The sequence below is a fragment of the Symphodus melops genome, assembly GCF_947650265.1.
Source record: "Symphodus melops genome assembly, chromosome: 16".
NCBI classification, from domain to species: domain Eukaryota; kingdom Metazoa; phylum Chordata; class Actinopteri; order Labriformes; family Labridae; genus Symphodus; species Symphodus melops.
The window spans coordinates 21332954-21351648 of NC_136706.1; the positions used below are offsets into that span (position 1 = coordinate 21332954).

Below are 18695 nucleotides of genomic sequence, written 5' to 3' on the forward strand. Positions count from 1 at the left end.
GTGAGGTGCCCTAGGCGGGCTGATGATCAGGGAAACGGCCCAGGGTCTGCGTAGACGGGACGATGCAGACCCTTGCCCCTGTGTCCCGCATTGCCCCGTGTACGGACGGCGGAGCCCAGCAACACAGACGGGGGAACCTGGCTCCACTCCCTCCAAAAGCAGATGACACCATTGAGTCTGCAAGGGTGGTGGGCTGGACTCACTCGGGACAACTTCTGCCATGTCCCTGTTACACTGGCGGAGACCCAGCGCATAGCCAGGGGTGACGACTCGGCCCTGGAGACGGAAAAGGCCCCCGGGTCGCCTCAGGGACTTTGTTTGTGATCCCTCGGGGCGAGGGATTCAGTAAGGGGGGGACAGTGTAACGGTTCATGTTGTAAAGTCAGTAGTTGATTATGTGTTTCGTGTGAACCACTCTCTACGGGACAAATCGACCCTCTCGTATTTGTTCAAACAACAAAAGTTATTTTAATGACATTTACATAAAGTACTGACCCCTAAGCAGACAAACGTACAGTGTTCTCCTGTGACCGCTACATTCCTGTTTTTATTATTATTATAATTTATCTCTGGGTTGACACTCCGGCTTTCATGCATTAAGTCGAATCTGGGTTTTTTTCCTCAAGAAATTAACTCGTTAATGAAAGAAAACAGGAGCCACTCGCGATATGGACATTCCTGCCATCCACTCATGGGTCATTTTACAGTCCATGGTCATGAGCCACTTTCGGGCCCCACTCACCAGTTGAGGACCAGAACCCCCTTAAGTCAGAAAAGAATTCGTACAAGTAGTGACATTGGCACACTTTGATTTCCGTTTGAGTTTATCCTTTTATTGACTATTTTAGTTTCCTTTTATTCTTTTATACATTAATAATAATTTCCGTATTTTTATTTTTTATTTCATCACGTCATTTTAATTTTTTAACTCATCATTTCTTATTCAAAGTTTTTTTTCCAGCTTTTTTATTTTATTTTTGTCACTGTGAGTTCAAAACCTTTTGTAGTTCTATTTATATTTTATTTATTTTTAAAAAAATAATTATTTATGTATACTGAATTGGTTTTTCACCGTATCTTTATTTTAATATTATTATTGTTATTAAAACAGTTTTATTTCCATCATTGCATCACGACTACAAGAAAGCCCGTCCTGTTCCGTCCACCTGTTAACTGACAAGTCAAACCAAGGAGACGACAAAAATCAGGTACCTGACCCCGAAGTTTTGCGTGGGGTGGGGGCCAACTTCACGCAGGTCTGGTTGGATGGTTGGATTCGTTCATCTGTCGTTGACCGCAAGTCCAACACAGCGTGCAGCGTGTGCGTGTCTGCGCGCGCGCACGGACGAATCCGACCATCCAACCAAATACACGTGTAAGCACAGATACACGCGCACGCAAGCACATGGGCAAAATATGCAAACCAACATATAGCCTATAGAAACATAGACTAAAGAGATATTTACAGAGATAGATAGATAATACTGTTTGGAGCTAATTGGGCTTTACTTGTTCATTTATCTCGGTTTGAGAAATCTGTTTGCTTTGAATATTTTGTTTGTAATTCAGAAATGTAACACTATAGGTGGAGCCAGGTGTGCCAATGTATGAATAATGAAAGATATGGAAAGTTCTGTTGATGTTCGGACATTGTTAAGGACAGAACGTGTCCCCCTCTTATCAGGCAGGAGGTTACACATGTATTTATTATCTATACTTTGTTTGTTTACTTCACCTCCTCCCATCGGTTTTAGACCATATTGGAGCCGGAGCGTGACGTCACAACGTGTTTAGACTGTACAGAGGCTTTCTGCACGCGCAGCTAATTAATGACGTGACTCTTGACGTCACAGAACGAGCCAACCGAGGTTATAAGTAGAGGCTCTTTCAAACCAAAAATTAAAAAGAACTCTCTGGGGCCTTGAGTTGCAGGGGGTCAGGGCCTCTATGGGGAGTTTGCATGTTCTTCCCTTGAGGCGTGGGTTTCCTCCCACAATCATCAAAACATGCACTTTAGATAGGAGGGCTAGTTGGTTGGATGGTCGGAGTAGTTCGTCCCTCTGACACCAACATAACCTGCAGCCTGGAGCCTACACACACGCTGCAGGCTGCAGGCTATGTTGGTGTGCGACGGACAGATGAATCCGACCGTCAGACCAACCAGCCTGCACAAACACACACACAGGGCTTGTTGGTTGGATGGTCCGAGTGGTCCATCTGTCTGACACCAACATAACTTGCAGCCTGCAGCTTGTGTGTGTAGGCGGACAAACGAATCCGACCATGTAACCAACCAGACGAAACACACACGCGCACCCAAACACACAGGGCTGGTTGGGTGGTTGGATTCGTCCGTCTATCGGACACCAACATAGAGTGCAGCGTGTGCGTGTGTGTGTGTGTGCGCGCGCGCGCGGACGAATCCGACCATCCAACCAAATAGCTGTACGTGTAAGCACAGATACACGCGCACGGAAGCACAGGTACAAAATATGCAAACCAACATATAGCCTATAGAAACAAAGGCTAAAGAGATATTTACAGAGATAGATAATACTGTTTGGAGCTAATTGGGCTTTACTTGTTCATTTATCTCGGTTTGAGAAATCTGTTTGCTTTGAATATTTTGTTTGTAATTCAGAAATGTAACACTAGGTGGAGCCAGGTGTGCCAATGTATGAATAATGAAAGATATGGAAAGTTCTGTTGATGTTCGGACATTGTTAAGGACAGAACGTGTCCCCCTCTTATCAGGCAGGAGGTTACACATGTATTTATTATCTATACTTTGTTTGTTTACTTCATCAGTTTATTGCCCTCACTGTGAAATAGTTCAGTGACTATACACAGGTCACCCATTCATGCTCAACAAAATATGATTCACAGCCAGTCTAAATAATTTGGAGCACATCTTGCAGTCGTGTTTGATGTTATGTTGTTGTTTATTATTTTAAAGACATTTATTTGATTTGCACTAAACTCTCTTAGCCCCTCCCAGTCTGTGAGAAACATCATTAGGTTCAGACACATCATTATAAGATGCCGTCAAATAATAGCATCTCACTTATCGATATGGCTCACAGTATTAATAATAATCTTCTATAATATGGGTAAGCTCCTCTAAGTAGCTGATCGTTCACCACAAGCTTTCTTTAAGTTTGGCTCATTAAAGCATTGAAATGTGGACTGCTTTAGTGATGTCACAACTTAGGAGCACCTTTATGTGTGCACCACCTCCCATCGGTTTTAGACCATACTGGAGCCGGAGCGTGACGTCACAACGTGTTGAGACTGTACAGAGGCTTTCTGCAGGCTGATTAATGACGTGACTCTTGACGTCACAGAACAAGCCAACCTAGGTTATAAGTAGAGGCTCTTTCAAACCAAAAATTTAAAAGAACTCTCTGGGGCCTTGTGTTCCAGGGGGGCCTCTATGGGGAGTTTGCATGTTCTTCCCTTGAGGTGTGGGTTCACGGGTAATCCGGCTTCCTCCCACAATCATCAAAACATGCACTTTAGATAGGAGGGCGAGTTGGTTGGATGGTCCGAGTGGTCCATCCGTCTGACACCAACATAGCAGCATGCACACGCACGCACGCGCACCCAAACCCAAAGGGCTGGCTGGGTGGTGCGGAGGTGGTGCGGTGGTGTTCGTGCCATAACACCCAGGGAGCTGCGTGTTCAGACCCAGCTGGCGCACCCCCGCACTCTGCAGGAGGCGCTGGAGCTGGCGTTGGAGAGGGAGATTATTGGAGGGCCCGCAGGATGTGACCACAATGGCGGTGGACCTGCTGTGAGATCTGCGGTTCAAGTGAATCCAGGTTGGCCACATCAGCGTGAGGTGCCCTAGGCGGGCTGATGATCAGGGAAACGGCCCAGGGTCTGCGTAGACGGGACGATGCAGACCCTTGCCCCTGTGTCCCGCATTGCCCCGTGTACGGACGGCGGAGCCCAGCAACACAGACGGGGGAACCTGGCTCCACTCCCTCCAAAAGCAGATGACACCATTGAGTCTGCAAGGGTGGTGGGCTGGACTCACTCGGGACAACTTCTGCCATGTCCCTGTTACACTGGCGGAGACCCAGCGCATAGCCAGGGGTGACGACTCGGCCCTGGAGACGGAAAAGGCCCCCGGGTCGCCTCAGGGACTTTGTTTGTGATCCCTCGGGGCGAGGGATTCAGTAAGGGGGGGACAGTGTAACGGTTCATGTTGTAAAGTCAGTAGTTGATTATGTGTTTCGTGTGAACCACTCTATACGGGACAAATCGACCCTCTCGTATTTGTTCAAACAACAAAAGTTATTTTAATGACATTTACATAAAGTACTGACCCCTAAGCAGACAAACGTACAGTGTTCTCCTGTGACCGCTACATTCCTGTTTTTATTATTATTATAATTTATCTCTGGGTTGACACTCCGGCTTTCATGCATTAAGTCAAATCTGGGTTTTTTTCCTCAAGAAATTAACTCGTTAATGAAAGAAAACAGGAGCCACTCGCGATATGGACATTCCTGCCATCCACTCATGGGTCATTTTACAGTCCATGGTCATGAGCCACTTTCGGGCCCCACTCACCAGTTGAGGACCAGAACCCCCTTAAGTCAGAAAAGAATTCGTACAAGTAGTGACATTGGCACACTTTGATTTCCGTTTGAGTTTATCCTTTTATTGACTATTTTAGTTTCCTTTTATTCTTTTATACATTAATAATAAATTCCGTATATTTATTTTTTTATTTCATCACGTCATTTTACTTTTTTAACTCATCATTTCTTATTCAAAGTTTTTTTCCAGCTTTTTTATTTTATTTTTGTCACTGTGAGTTCAAAACCTTTTGTAGTTCTATTTATATTTTATTTAATTTTAAAAAAATAATTATTTATGTATACTGAATTGGTTTTTCACCGTATCTTTATTTTAATATTATTATTGTTATTAAAACAGTTTTATTTCCATCATTGCATCACGACTACAAGAAAGCCCGTCCTGTTCCGTCCACCTGTTAACTGACAAGTCAAACCAAGGAGACGACAAAAATCAGGTACCTGACCCCGAAGTTTTGCGTGGGGTGGGGGCCAACTTCACGCAGGTCTGGTTGGATGGTTGGATTCGTTCATCTGTCGTTGACCGCAAGTCCAACACAGCGTGCAGCGTGTGCGTGTGCGCGCGAACATCCAACCAAATAGCTGTACGTGTAAGCACAGATACACGCGCACGCAAGCACAGGTACAAAATATGCAAACCAACATATAGCCTATAGAAACATAGACTAAAGAGATATTTACAGATAGATAGATAATACTGTTTGGAGCTAATTGGGCTTTACTTGTTCATTTATCTCGGTTTGAGAAATCTGTTTGCTTTGAATATTTTGTTTGTAATTCAGAAATGTAACACTAGGTGGAGCCAGGTGTGCCAATGTATGAATAATGAAAGATATGGAAAGTTCTGTTGATGTTCGGACATTGTTAAGGACAGAACGTGTCCCCCTCTTATCAGGCAGGAGGTTACACATGTATTTATTATCTATACTTTGTTTGTTTACTTCATCAGTTTATTGCCCTCACTGTGAAATAGTTCAGTGACTATACACAGGTCACCCATTCATGCTCAACAAAATATGATTCACAGCCAGTCTAAATAATTTGGAGCACATCTTGCAGTCGTGTTTGATGTTATGTTGTTGTTTATTATTTTAAAGACATTTATTTGATTTGCACTAAACTCTCTTAGCCCCTCCCAGTCTGTGAGAAACATCATTAGGTTCAGACACATCATTATAAGATGCCGTCAAATAATAGCATCTCACTTATCGATATGGCTCACAGTATTAATAATAATCTTCTATAATATGGGTAAGCTCCTCTAAGTAGCTGATCGTTCACCACAAGCTTTCTTTAAGTTTGGCTCATTAAAGCATTGAAATGTGGACTGCTTTAGTGATGTCACAACTTAGGAGCACCTTTATGTGTGCACCACCTCCCATCGGTTTTAGACCATACTGGAGCCGGAGCGTGACGTCACAACGTGTTGAGACTGTACAGAGGCTTTCTGCAGGCTGATTAATGACGTGACTCTTGACGTCACAGAACAAGCCAACCTAGGTTATAAGTAGAGGCTCTTTCAAACCAAAAATTTAAAAGAACTCTCTGGGGCCTTGTGTTCCAGGGGGGCCTCTATGGGGAGTTTGCATGTTCTTCCCTTGAGGTGTGGGTTCACGGGTAATCCGGCTTCCTCCCACAATCATCAAAACATGCACTTTAGATAGGAGGGCGAGTTGGTTGGATGGTCCGAGTGGTCCATCCGTCTGACACCAACATAGCAGCATGCACACGCACGCACGCGCACCCAAACCCAAAGGGCTGGCTGGGTGGTGCGGAGGTGGTGCGGTGGTGTTCGTGCCATAACACCCAGGGAGCTGCGTGTTCAGACCCAGCTGGCGCACCCCCGCACTCTGCAGGAGGCGCTGGAGCTGGCGTTGGAGAGGGAGATTATTGGAGGGCCCGCAGGATGTGACCACAATGGCGGTGGACCTGCTGTGAGATCTGCGGTTCAAGTGAATCCAGGTTGGCCACATCAGCGTGAGGTGCCCTAGGCGGGCTGATGATCAGGGAAACGGCCCAGGGTCTGCGTCGACGGGACGATGCAGACCCTTGCCCCTGTGTCCCGCATTGCCCCGTGTACGGACGGCGGAGCCCAGCAACACAGACGGGGGAACCTGGCTCCACTCCCTCCAAAAGCAGATGACACCATTGAGTCTGCAAGGGTGGTGGGCTGGACTCACTCGGGACAACTTCTGCCATGTCCCTGTTACACTGGCGGAGACCCAGCGCATAGCCAGGGGTGACGACTCGGCCCTGGAGACGGAAAAGGCCCCCGGGTCGCCTCAGGGACTTTGTTTGTGATCCCTCGGGGCGAGGGATTCAGTAAGGGGGGGACAGTGTAACGGTTCATGTTGTAAAGTCAGTAGTTGATTATGTGTTTCGTGTGAACCACTCTCTACGGGACAAATCGACCCTCTCGTATTTGTTCAAACAACAAAAGTTATTTTAATGACATTTACATAAAGTACTGACCCCTAAGCAGACAAACGTACAGTGTTCTCCTGTGACCGCTACATTCCTGTTTTTATTATTATTATAATTTATCTCTGGGTTGACACTCCGGCTTTCATGCATTAAGTCAAATCTGGGTTTTTTTCCTCAAGAAATTAACTCGTTAATGAAAGAAAACAGGAGCCACTCGCGATATGGACATTCCTGCCATCCACTCATGGGTCATTTTACAGTCCATGGTCATGAGCCACTTTCGGGCCTTGTAAAAAAGATTGTAAAATTGACAGTAAAGTTCTGTAAAATCATGACAGCAAAAACATGTAAACAGGAAAACAACAAAACAATGTTCAATTGACTGAAATATTTTGTGAAATACAGAACTAAACCCAACTGTTAATTTTAAAGCAAAAATATGTGAACATAATCACATTTCTTTGTAGAATCTACATACTAATGTAACTTTAACTAAGAAGACCTGTAATACAAAAAACAATACAGTACAGTTAAAACTACAACATGAGAGTGTTAAAATGCTTTTTTTTTGGTCAAGTTATTTCTTTTTTACAGAAAGAAACTGTTTAGCATGATCATTTGTATAATGCACATTGCAAACTACTTTAAAGGGAAAATAAATAGGTTAGAGCTGTAAAGTTGAAGGATTACAAATGGAGATTGACATTGGGAGCCATGGGCCAGTGTTGTGTTGCATTGTTTAGATGCAAAATGATAACTATACCAAATTCCCTTTCACTTTGTCTTATGTTAAAAAGAACTACAACAACAACAACAAACAGCATACATCATTATAATTTCTTATTTTCATTACGTGATTTATTTATTCGAAAAACAGAACCTTATGGCAGGCCAGCTTTGACCATTTGTGATTCGTCACTCTGCATTTCATAAAATATATAAAGAGGCTTGTAGTTTATATTTTTAAACAATTTAACAATTTTGTCCCTAAGTGACAAAATAACTTAGAAGTGTTTCAAACATCACCACAGTGTTAAACTAAAATATTAGATTATATGTAAAAGACTGTATTTAAATTAAGTTTAATGTTGTCATCAATGTTGTTTTCTCCAGGTAAGTGCACCATAGATGGTTATGAAATTATGGCTAATAACATCCACTGTGGAAAAACAGTCTATGGGAAAAACATTTATTTCATTGCACCACTGAACCATCGCGAGAGGATGCGGTACTCGCTTTTCAAAGTAGCTCGTGCCCAGCCTGGCATTTCATGCAGGTCTGTGTCTACTGCTCTGTGCGTCACGGCCTCATGCTGCTACAACTTGGAGCTGCGAAAGAAAAACAACACTTGGAGCTGCAATGACGTAATACTTGTAAGTATAACATTGACGTTGTATAAAATTGTTCTGCTCAATTACTAAAGTCACCTGTAAGATAAATAAAATACTACCTCTGTTTGTGAGCGCAGTTAAAACACTGACTGGCGGGGCTAACTCGACTGGGCAGTTTTGAGGTAAAATTAGCTGATTCTTTGGCACCAAAACACACACACGTAATGTAAATTGGCGCTGACTCTAAGCTAGCATTTTGTTATTCAGCGTGTTTGTTGATAAAATCCTTATGTTCGGATTTTTCATGGGGCTTTGCTTTGCAATTGTGCAATAGGCGTTCTTGTGTGTACAGCCAAGCTAGCAAGAGAAGTCGACGTTTTTTTTCTACGTGTATTTCGCGCTTACAGCAGACGGGCATCATGTGAGTTTTCATGGCGAACTTAACTGAGCTTTTTTTCTAGTGCTTTGTCGGGGTAGTGCTTATTAGAGGAAATAATTAAATATCTGGTTTTGTGCCTCTGTAGGATTAGCTTTCGTTTTCACTGTAAAACACTATATTGTCCATTTTTTTCTCCATTAATTAAATTTGTATGGGAGGGAAAAAGTGCCATTTTCTCCAACATTAGTCCATGTTATTTGTCAGTTTAGTTTGCTAAAAATGATTACTTGCGGGTTTTTGCAGCAAAACACTAGAGACAACGAGGGGCTACGTGCTGCATTGTAGAGTTCATAGAAATGAACCCCATTGTCTTCTCAGTAACTGGTTGTAAAAATACATTTACTGTGAAATCGTCATTCACTGCTCATATGTCCAGGAAACATAGAGCATGCTCCTTTGAAAGCATAAGTGACATTCAGAAAAAAACATTTCTCAGTCTTCTGTTGTCGGTGCACGTGAAGATGCTCCCCAGAGTCCAAACGAAACACCAATGAATGAAAACACTGATCTGCCACAGAACTTCAGTGAGACCTTTCTTAGGAATGTGTGTTTATTTGACTTAAAACTGCAAGGGCAGACATTCAAAAAGATGTTTAAATACGTAGAGCCTCAAAAAATACTGTTGGGAACTGTGACATTCGTCAGGTCACGGATAGCCTATACTGCGTTTCTGGAGGACAAAGTAGAGCTGAGGCTTCTTCATGTGCACCTAGGTGACATTTATTTACAAAATAACAAAACAAACAATTTTAAAAACAACATGTCTGGCAGCATGCCCCGCAGAACCTCACCCTAGCCTCCCCCTGTCAGAGTGAGTGTGCTGCTTTTATACCAGCTGGTCCTCGTTAGGCCGGAACCTTCTCTCTTCTTCTCTTTCCCCAGGGACTCTTTTGGCTGGAACACCTTTTATCCCTGGTAATGGACATAGCTCCATTACATTTCCTCCCCCCTCTTTTAGGGCCACGCACCTCTAACTTTCATGAACCCTAGAGAGAGAGTCAGCCACCGTATTGGACTTGCCCGCCTTGTAGAAGACAGTGAAGCTGTAAGGTTGTAGAGCCAGGTACCAACCAGCGATTCTAGTGTTGGAGTCTTTCATTTTGTGGAGCCACTGAAGCGCACGATGGTCAGTTTCCAAGCTGAAGTGTCGCCCCAACAAATAGTACCTCAATGACTCGATTGCCCACTTCATGGCCAAGCACTCTTTCTCCACGGTTGAATATCTGGTCTCTCTGTCAAGAAGTTTTCGGCTCAAAAAGGCAACAGGCCTCCTCTCTCCATCCACCTCCTGCAACAGAACTCCACCAAGGCCCACACCTGATGCATCCGTTTGCAGAATAAACGGTTGGTTGAAATCAGGGGTCTGCAGCACTGTGTATACATTTATGGCTTCCTTGAGATCCCTGAAAGCAAGGTCACATTGATCACTCCATTTTACCTTTCTTGGTGATACATCTTTGGTGAGATCATGGAGAACAGCTGCACGATCTGAAAAGCGAGGAATGAATTTCCTGTACCAGCCCACCAGACCAATGAAACTCTTCACTTTCTTCTTTGTGGTTGGGATGGGGAAAGAATGGATTGCCTCCATTTTTCCCACCTGAGGTCTGAGCTTTCCATGGCCAATCACGAACCCGAGGTACTCCACTTCGCTCTGAGCCAGACAGCATTTCTGTGGGTTGATGGTTAGGCCAGCTGCTTTGATGCACTGCAGGACTCGTTGAAGATGATACATGTGTTCTTCCCAGGTTTGGCTGTAGATCACCACGTCGTCCAGATATGCAGCTGCAAACTCTGAAACATCTCTCAGCACATAGTCCATTAGCCTTTGAAACGTAGCGGGCGCCCCCTGGAGCCCAAATGGCATAACCCGAAATTGGTACATACCAAATGGAGTTTTGAATGCTGTCAGTTCACGGCAGTGATTTAGGCAGAAATGGGAAAACAGGGGGTGCAAAAAAAAATACAGGGGGTGCACATTTTTTTCAGTGTCACTCACGGCGGCGCGGCACGCCGGAGCGGAGGTTATGTGCTCCCTAACACACTGGTTTTGAATAAGTCTCTAAATGGTGCATTCTGTTCAATGAGATGCATTGTTACACATTTTAGTTTTCCCAAGCTTGATAATGTTGATTTACTGTACAGCCCCTGCCCTGACACACCCCATCATCATGTGACTGCAACTCACTTGGTTCATGTTGTCTAACCCCTTTGTTGGCCCACTGCTTCTCTCTGCACTCTTTAAAAAACAAACAAATAAACTTATAATATTACATGTGTCATCCAGTAATAATAGATCCCTAGACCTTGATAAGTCAATCATCTGTCAGCATATTCGAATGTGGCGCTGACCCAAAAAGGTGGAGCTAAACCCTGCAGTCCGTTGATTGGTTGAAAAAATCGTCACTTCCCGTGTTACGTCGGTAAACAAAACTCCGCCGTGTTTAAACCATTGACTGTAACACAGCTGATTGTTTACGTCTGTATTTCTCCTCGCCGATCACAGCCTTCTCTGAAACAAAGCTTGATTGAGTTCTTGTAATAAAGAGTCACATGTCAGTGACAGAGTAGATGAACTGCTGGATGTCTTCCAGCGTTGGTTTTGTTTATGTTGCGTTTTTCTCCTTTGTTGAATTCATTAGTTAGCGGTTCGCTGTCAGCGGTTAGCTGCTATCATATGACGCTATTTACATAGCGGCTATCGTCATCCAGCTGACACGCCGTCTACCAAATAGGGCACAGGTGGCTGTAGAAACGTAAACAGGATCAGGTTTAAGCTTTTCAGCACCGGTATTCGGCAAACATATTCTTTGCCAGAATTAGAATGTAGCCTAATCAGATATTTAACGCACCCGTGTAGTAAGCACGTCTATTAAATGTAGATATTTGCACGGCCTAGGTCAAGCCGTGCAATAATTTCAAGGCCGTGTTTTTTTGAAATAGGCCGTGCAAAAAGCGGTTTCGCGGTAGGCTACCTAAATCTATGGTTCACGGGCCTCAGATGCCAGTGCCACTTGCCAGTAGCCCTTGCTCAGGTCTAAGGTGGAGATGTATTCGGCTCGTCCCACTCGCTCCACCAGCTCATCAATCCTGGGCATGGGGTACAGGTCACACAATGACACAGCATTCAAGTAACGAAAGTCTATGCAAAATCTCAGTGAGCCATCTTTCTTTGGTACTAGAACCACTGGACTGCACCAGTCACTACTGGATACCTCAATTATACCGAGTTCAAGCATCAATTTGATCTCCTTCTTCAGCACCGACACCAGTCGCTCTGGGATTCTGTAGCTCTTCTGACGTGGTGGCGCCTCCACCTTCAGCCGGATGTTGTGCTGTACCAGGTCAGTGTAGCCCGGGGTGTCTTTGAAGAGCTCTGGGTCAATAAGTGGAGTCACCTCTTTCTGCTGAGAAATAGAAAGGTGTGATGTGTCGATCACAGATGACTCACCCAGGCTTCCCGGTATGAATTTCTCTGGCATGTCTTCATCCTGTACTGCCCGGATCAACAGTTGAGGGACAGCTTCCTGGCGAGACTGAAATTCTTTTAACAAGTTCACATGAAATGTCTGGTGCTTTTTGGTTCTGTCAGGCATAAACAGTTCATATGTGAGCTTACCCACTTTTCTGGTGATTTCATAGGGACCGTACCACTTGGAGAGGAGTTTGCTGTCAGATGTGGGGAGGAGTAGGAGAACCTTTTGGCCTGGTTTGAAGCTTCGCTCTCTGGCTTTACGATCATACCATGTTTTCTGGTTTTGTTGAGCTACCTTCATGCTCTCTTGTGCCAGTGCGGGTTCAAATCAGGCCTGTGCCTGTTTTCCTGACACATCATTTTTCTCTCTTTCTCTTCCTGCCTGAGTTCGGTCTCTTATCTTGTGTGTCCTAGATCTATAATAAAGACATAAAAAGCCCAAAATAAATCTTTAAAGACGGGGAAAAAAAGGGTAGTTAGACAAAGTGTGCTGCACTCCACAGACAGAAAGTTCATGTTTGTAGCTGTGGAGTGAAACGCTGTGAGACTATCAGGGCCCTGGACTCTGTGTGCTCCTGATAAAGACTCACTTCAGACTGAAGTTCATCACGGACGTCTTATACAGTTTAGACTGTCCTATGATTTAGTGATCCCGACCTACATCAGTGATAAAAACTGCTACCATGACTTTTTATTTTTCTGAACAGAAACACAGCACACAACATCAGGAAGATTAAACGATATCACTGAGATGAAAAAGTAAAGTAAGGGGATATGATGTAATGTTCAAAAACAATATGAAGGCAGCACATCTCAAGTTAAGGAGGACCAAACACATCGACTGACTCGATCTTTTTGATTTATTTTAAATGCTTTTTTTAATTCCTGAGGGGGAAATTCTTGTTTGGTTTTTATCTGGTCCAATCACTTCTATCTGAAGCAGTTCCACTGCCCGCTTCCATCGCTGCAACACCTGTTGACCTGATAACTGCTCTCATATCTGGCAAACCCAGGGGCGTCCAAAACGGCCATGCTGAATGAAAATGTCTCTCAGCATCCCGACAACTGAATCACATTCAGCAGCTCAAGTGTTCATGGATCAGATCTGTGGTGTTAACCTGACTGTTTGTCTTCAGGCTCGTCCAAAGTACCTCCGCTGCATCGCCATCGCCGCCTTCTTCCTGGCTGCCAAGACCTGCGAGGAAGACGAGGTGAGCACGCACGCACACACACACACACACACACACACATCAGAAAGTAGAGCTTCGTGTAAGCCGCATGTTTGATACAAAGCCTCGGATGAGAGGTGAACTGCTCTGATCAGCAGTTTTTGTTGAGTAAATTTCACACACAGGAATCGAGTGATCCATTGAAGCTTCACAAACACCTGAGAGATATGTCGCAGTTAAAAACACCTAAATCTGGTACAGACACATTTGTTTTGACTGCAGCAACAGCTGAAAGCCAATGACAGTGCACGACACAGAGAGAGGGAAATATCGAGGGGAGGAGCGTAAAAAATGAACTGATTTTCTTTTCTTATTCATACTTTTTAAAACTTCAAATCGAAGCACAAAACAGCTTGGATCAGTCGCTCTTTCAAGTGTTTCTGGTTATTTTAGATCACAGAGGATCAATCATGTGACGTTAACTGAATTCTCACTGTGTGTGTGTGTGTGTGTGTGTGTGTGTGTGTGTGTGTGTGTGTGTGTGTCAGTGTGTGCCCTCTCTGAAGGAGCTGGTTGACTCCAGCAGCTGTGGCTGCTCCTCTGCAGAGATCCTGAGGATGGAGCGTCTCATCCTGGACAAACTGAACTGGGATCTGCACACCGCCACAGCACTGGACTTCCTGCACATTGTACGTCTTTTATACACACACACACACACACACACACACACACACATATGCAACCTTCACTGTGTCTCATATTATCTGATATTATTCTCTAGCTTTCTCTTGTTTGTGTTTGAGCCTTATTCATTCAGTGCAGCATGTGCCACCTGGTGTTAAAGAGATGTTACTGCACCTGACTTTGTACTTCTCTCTGCATGATATTTTGTTTGTTATTAAAGGAGCTTCCCTCCAGAATAAGCAATGAGTGGAACGATGTCATGTTCAGGAGTCGAATGTAAATCAGTTAATTTTCAGACAGTTGTAGCTTCTTTTTGGGATTTCAGCCTTTCCTTAGACGTTCTCAACACGTCTGCCTTTTTCCCTGCTATTATCATGAGCAACTACCATAAAATTCCCTCCATCGAACACACTTTTTTTTTCTCCATTTAAAAAGTTGACTACACATAGACTGGTGTGATCAATAAGCCAGAATAAACCGCTGACACAAGCAGCGCCATGACTGGAAGTGCAGAAGCAGCCACCATCACCCTCCTCATGTGTATGGAAATGTTGAGCTGTGCTGGGACACGACACAGATCAGACTGGCAGCTTCTCTCCCTCATCAGGTCGTAGTCATGCGTTTAAAGAAGCGGTGATATACAGTTCAGTAAAGAGAGCTCGTGGAGCGCTCTGTTCACTGAAAGAGTCCTCGAAGTCAACGAGTGACCAGCGGAGGTGAAGTGCAATCTTAACACAATGAGACACGAGCTCAAACGCAGCATGCGACTCAGTCATGGATTCATGGCAGCACATGTCCAGCCCCAAACGTTCAGACTGTATGAAATAGACTCAGTACCTTGTAGTAATGGCTTTTCTTCCTCACAGTTCCATGCGATGGTGTTGTCGTGTCGTTCTGGGTTTTTGGACTCCATGTTGGGACTGAACCGCTCTCAGCACCTGTCCATGCTCACTCGACGGCTCTACCAGTGTCTGTCTGACCACACACTCGTACAGGTACACACACACACACACACATACACACCTTCACTTCATCCCTGTGGAAATCTCTGCTCTGCTGCTGTCAACTAAAAGCAAAGCTGCTTTTTTTCCACCTGCCTGAAAACTGACCAAGTTTGACCCTCATGTGCTCCCGTAGCTGAGAGGATCCATGCTGGCCTTGGCCCTCATCACTCTGGAGCTGGAGACCTGCTGTCCTGACTGGCTGGCTCTCACCATCGAGCTGCTGAAGAAGGCACAGGTACCCAAGTCAATCTGCAAGTGTTCCGTTTGGATCAGCAGCAGCACAGAAGGCTCAAAGAAAGATCAAGAAAAGACGTCAACTTGAAAATAAAATCTTTAAAAAAAACTTCAGAAACTTGTAAAGGAAACTAAAGGGGGTCATGTTGCACGCCCCATGTAAAGAGGCTGTAGTCCTCATTGGGTTTGAATCTGACCTCTGCCCCTTCTTGCATGTCGTCCTCCGCTCTCTCTCTCTCCTCCCGACGTTTCCTGTCTCTTCAGCTGTCCAAAACCAACAGCACACTGAGCTTCAAAATCTCTTTTTACTCCGCTTTAACTCATCCGCTCAGGTAAACGTATTTAGTACGAGTCGCTGAATGAGAAGACTAATGCAGTGCGGGGTCAGCCCAGCAGAGGGCGCTAAACAGGCAGTCGAAGTGATTCAGAGTCAGAACAGAGGAGGTCATATTTACACAGCGCTTGAACAAACTGAAACTACAAAGAGTTTGTTTTTTTTCGGTGATCTCTCCTGTGTTTGCCTTCCCTGCTCCTTCTTTAGATCCAAAAGTCAATAAATGATACTTGCATATTTGTCCTCAAGCTGTTTGTCATCTTGGGGAGATGAATGTTTGCTGTTTATTGTTCACAGGAAGGTCAGGAGAGCTGACATCGTGGTTGTTGATCTTAACAACGAGACTCATCATTTCAGTGATTGTTGATTCTTCAGTTTATCTCTTTGAGCTTTAATTTAGAGCACGCTGATTTAGATATGAATCCACCAGCTTCACTGGATGAGCATAAAAACCAAAACTTTTTATCTGAATAAGTCTCGTCTGTTATCCCTCCCTCCTCTTCTTGTCTCTCAGATCGACAGCTCCGAGTTGATTCGAAGCCGAGAGCTGGTGGCTCGTAGTCTGTCCACACTTAAGGCTTCCCTGCCTCCCAACACTGTCTACATCTACCAACCCCTGCAGAGCCCGACCAGCCTGCAGCCTCCGGACCAGGACCCCACACTCCGCTGCTGCACACTGGGTACGTTAAAGGGACGCTGCCCGAGGTTTTCCACATCAAAGTCTAGTCCCAGGTGTGAACATGTGTGTGTCTGGAGTCGGTCCTTTAACTATTCAAGCATTTCTGTATCTTCTCCAGGGATCAGAAACTCCACCGCCGAGTCTTCTAGGGACCACGCCGTCATCACCGCTGCTCCACAGGAGCAAATAACACCTGGCTCCTCCACTGACATCCCAGAGCTGCTCTCTCCACCCAAAAACTTCCACCAACTTAACCACCTGCAGAAGGTCACACTGCGCTGCAAATCCTCCTCCAAACGCAAGGTACCACCATCTCTCTCTTTCTCTCTTCCACACTTGCAGACTGCAATACCTCAAGTGTCCACTTGAGGCTTGATGCAAAAAGCTGATAAATTGTCCCCATTTAAGTCCCATCTTCAAAAGCCCGTCGCTACATAACCGTCTGTGTGTCCAGGTGGAGGAGATGGAGGTAGATGAGTTCTTCGACGGCATCAAACGACTCTACAACGAAGACGTTACTTCCACAGCCGTCCAGGAGGGGGCGACACCTGCAGCGGGGGCGCCAGCAACAGAAGGAGGAGGAGGAGGTCTGGGTGTCTGCAGTGTCCTGTTATCCAGACAGGAAGGCAGCCGTTCCCCCTGCCCGCCTCTGCAGCCAGTCAGTGCCTCCTAGAGACCAAACAGGAACCAAAACCGCCTTCACGCGCTCGCCATCTTTATTTTTCAAATTCAAGTCCACAAATGAGGCAGCAGCGATGGGCAACTGCCCCAGCAACAATGAAAGAGACGACTTGTACTCAAGGTTCTCATTTGCATTAAAGCAATATAAAGGCAGCTCCTGTGGAAAGGTTGCTCATCAGAGAAAAGCGTGGCACGCCAAGAGAACGTTCACGTTGGTCACACAAAGTGGACGCTGATAAAGACGGTTTCAGTGGTGAAGACGGTTTTGGTTTCAGTACAAACGACCCCGAGCTGCTCAGTCGTCCCGAGGTCAGCCGCCATCGTCCCCTCAGCCGGGAAAAACAGAGCCCAAAAAAAGTTTAAACATTTAAAAACTAAAAAACGTGCTGCTGCTACTATCTTAATAATTATATTTGTTCAACACAAAAACAATATTACAAAAATGTAAAAAAAAAACAAAAAAAATTACACATATCAAGAAAACCTAGAACTAATGTCTTGAATCCCCGTGTCTCACTCTGTCAATGTTCGTCAACTTATATTTGTTTTTCACATCTTCATCTTTCCATTTTCATATTTCTGTTTTTATTCCGACTTCTTCTCTTTCCTCCCTCCCTCTGCATGTCGTCATCTCTGTAGCCTCTGCTTAGAGTGGAAATCACATGTATGAATGTTGCTCAGTAGACGATTATCTGTCATATTCACCCAGATAGAAAAATGTTTGTTTGTTTCGAGTGAAGTGTGATTTGATTGTTAATAAGATGCTAATATAAAGATCCCTCCTCTGATGTTCCTCTTCCCCCTCTCAGCGTGTGGTGACGCCTCGTCTGAATCAAACGTTCTCAGCTTGTTTTATTCCTTCTGCAGAAGTCTTGACTTCAACGTGCTGATTTATGGTTTGTTAAGAAGCCAAACAAACAAACTCCTTAGTTACTTCATCAGCTCTTAATACGCTGAGTTAATCTTTATAGTCTGTTACTGTTTACCTAAAAAAGGGGGGGGTCAACAATCCTGCAGGACCTCCAGTACTTTTGGTCCAATCAGGGCCTTCTACTCCTGCTTTAACATCCAGGTTTGACTGAAGAACAGCACTCTGCTAAAGATCAGACGTCACTCAGAGTCGTGGTATTTAAATGTAATAGAACAACCTCGAGTAAATTGAAATATTCTAAGCTGAGAAACAGAAATGTGACGAGTGACGATCTTCACTTTGACGTTTAAATACTTAGCTGACAACGCCCTCTGTTTCCATCTCTTGAAGTTCTGTTGAATATCTATTTTTTGTTCCTGTAAAAAGCTCTGTTGATCCTGCTGGGGGAGGTTCTGGTGGCTGCTCCGGGTCCCTGAATGCACCACGGCACCAATGAATAAAGAGATAAGAGATTAAAACTGGCTGAGAATCATGTCTTCATTTTATCTCTCAAAACATTTAATGTTAGATGAACAGATAATTGTTGTCTCGCTGTAAGTGGATTGACATTAAAAGAGCTGATGTGTCCAGGGGTGACAAACAAACATGCAGGTAGAGAGTCAGAAAAATAGAATGAAGTTACACAAAGTCCAGAGTAGGTCAAATGGATTTTAAGACCCAGAGAGGAGTGATGATGAAACAATTCTCTGTTCGCTTTTTATCA

The 18695-nt window shown here is 44.5% G+C and overlaps 2 protein-coding genes across 4 annotated transcripts; one reads left to right on the plus strand and one right to left on the minus strand.

The window, feature by feature from the left end:
* Positions 1-11825: 11825 nt before the first annotated feature.
* LOC306837555 (uncharacterized protein) lies at positions 11826-12567 on the minus strand. 3 transcript variants are annotated; one of them, XM_079365273.1, is made up of 3 exons: positions 12421-12567; positions 12017-12205; positions 11826-11891 (listed from the first exon to the last, which is right to left on the minus strand). In XM_079365273.1, the coding sequence occupies exons 1-3, from the start codon at positions 12541-12543 to the stop codon at positions 11886-11888; spliced, it is 318 nt and encodes a 105-aa protein (XP_079221399.1). In that variant the 5' UTR covers positions 12544-12567; the 3' UTR covers positions 11826-11885. The 3 variants fall into 3 exon arrangements, with proteins under 3 accessions (XP_079221399.1, XP_079221398.1, XP_079221397.1); XM_079365272.1 differs by having other exon boundaries at positions 12017-12208; XM_079365271.1 differs by having other exon boundaries at positions 12017-12337.
* A 788-nt stretch (positions 12568-13355) lies between these two features.
* Positions 13356-17995, plus strand: LOC306837513 (cyclin-I-like). Its single transcript, XM_079365245.1, has 7 exons — positions 13356-13487; positions 13994-14134; positions 14996-15124; positions 15267-15368; positions 16216-16381; positions 16499-16683; positions 16835-17995. The coding sequence occupies exons 1-7, from the start codon at positions 13371-13373 to the stop codon at positions 17051-17053; spliced, it is 1059 nt and encodes a 352-aa protein (XP_079221371.1). The 5' UTR covers positions 13356-13370; the 3' UTR covers positions 17054-17995.
* Positions 17996-18695: the final 700 nt, after the last annotated feature.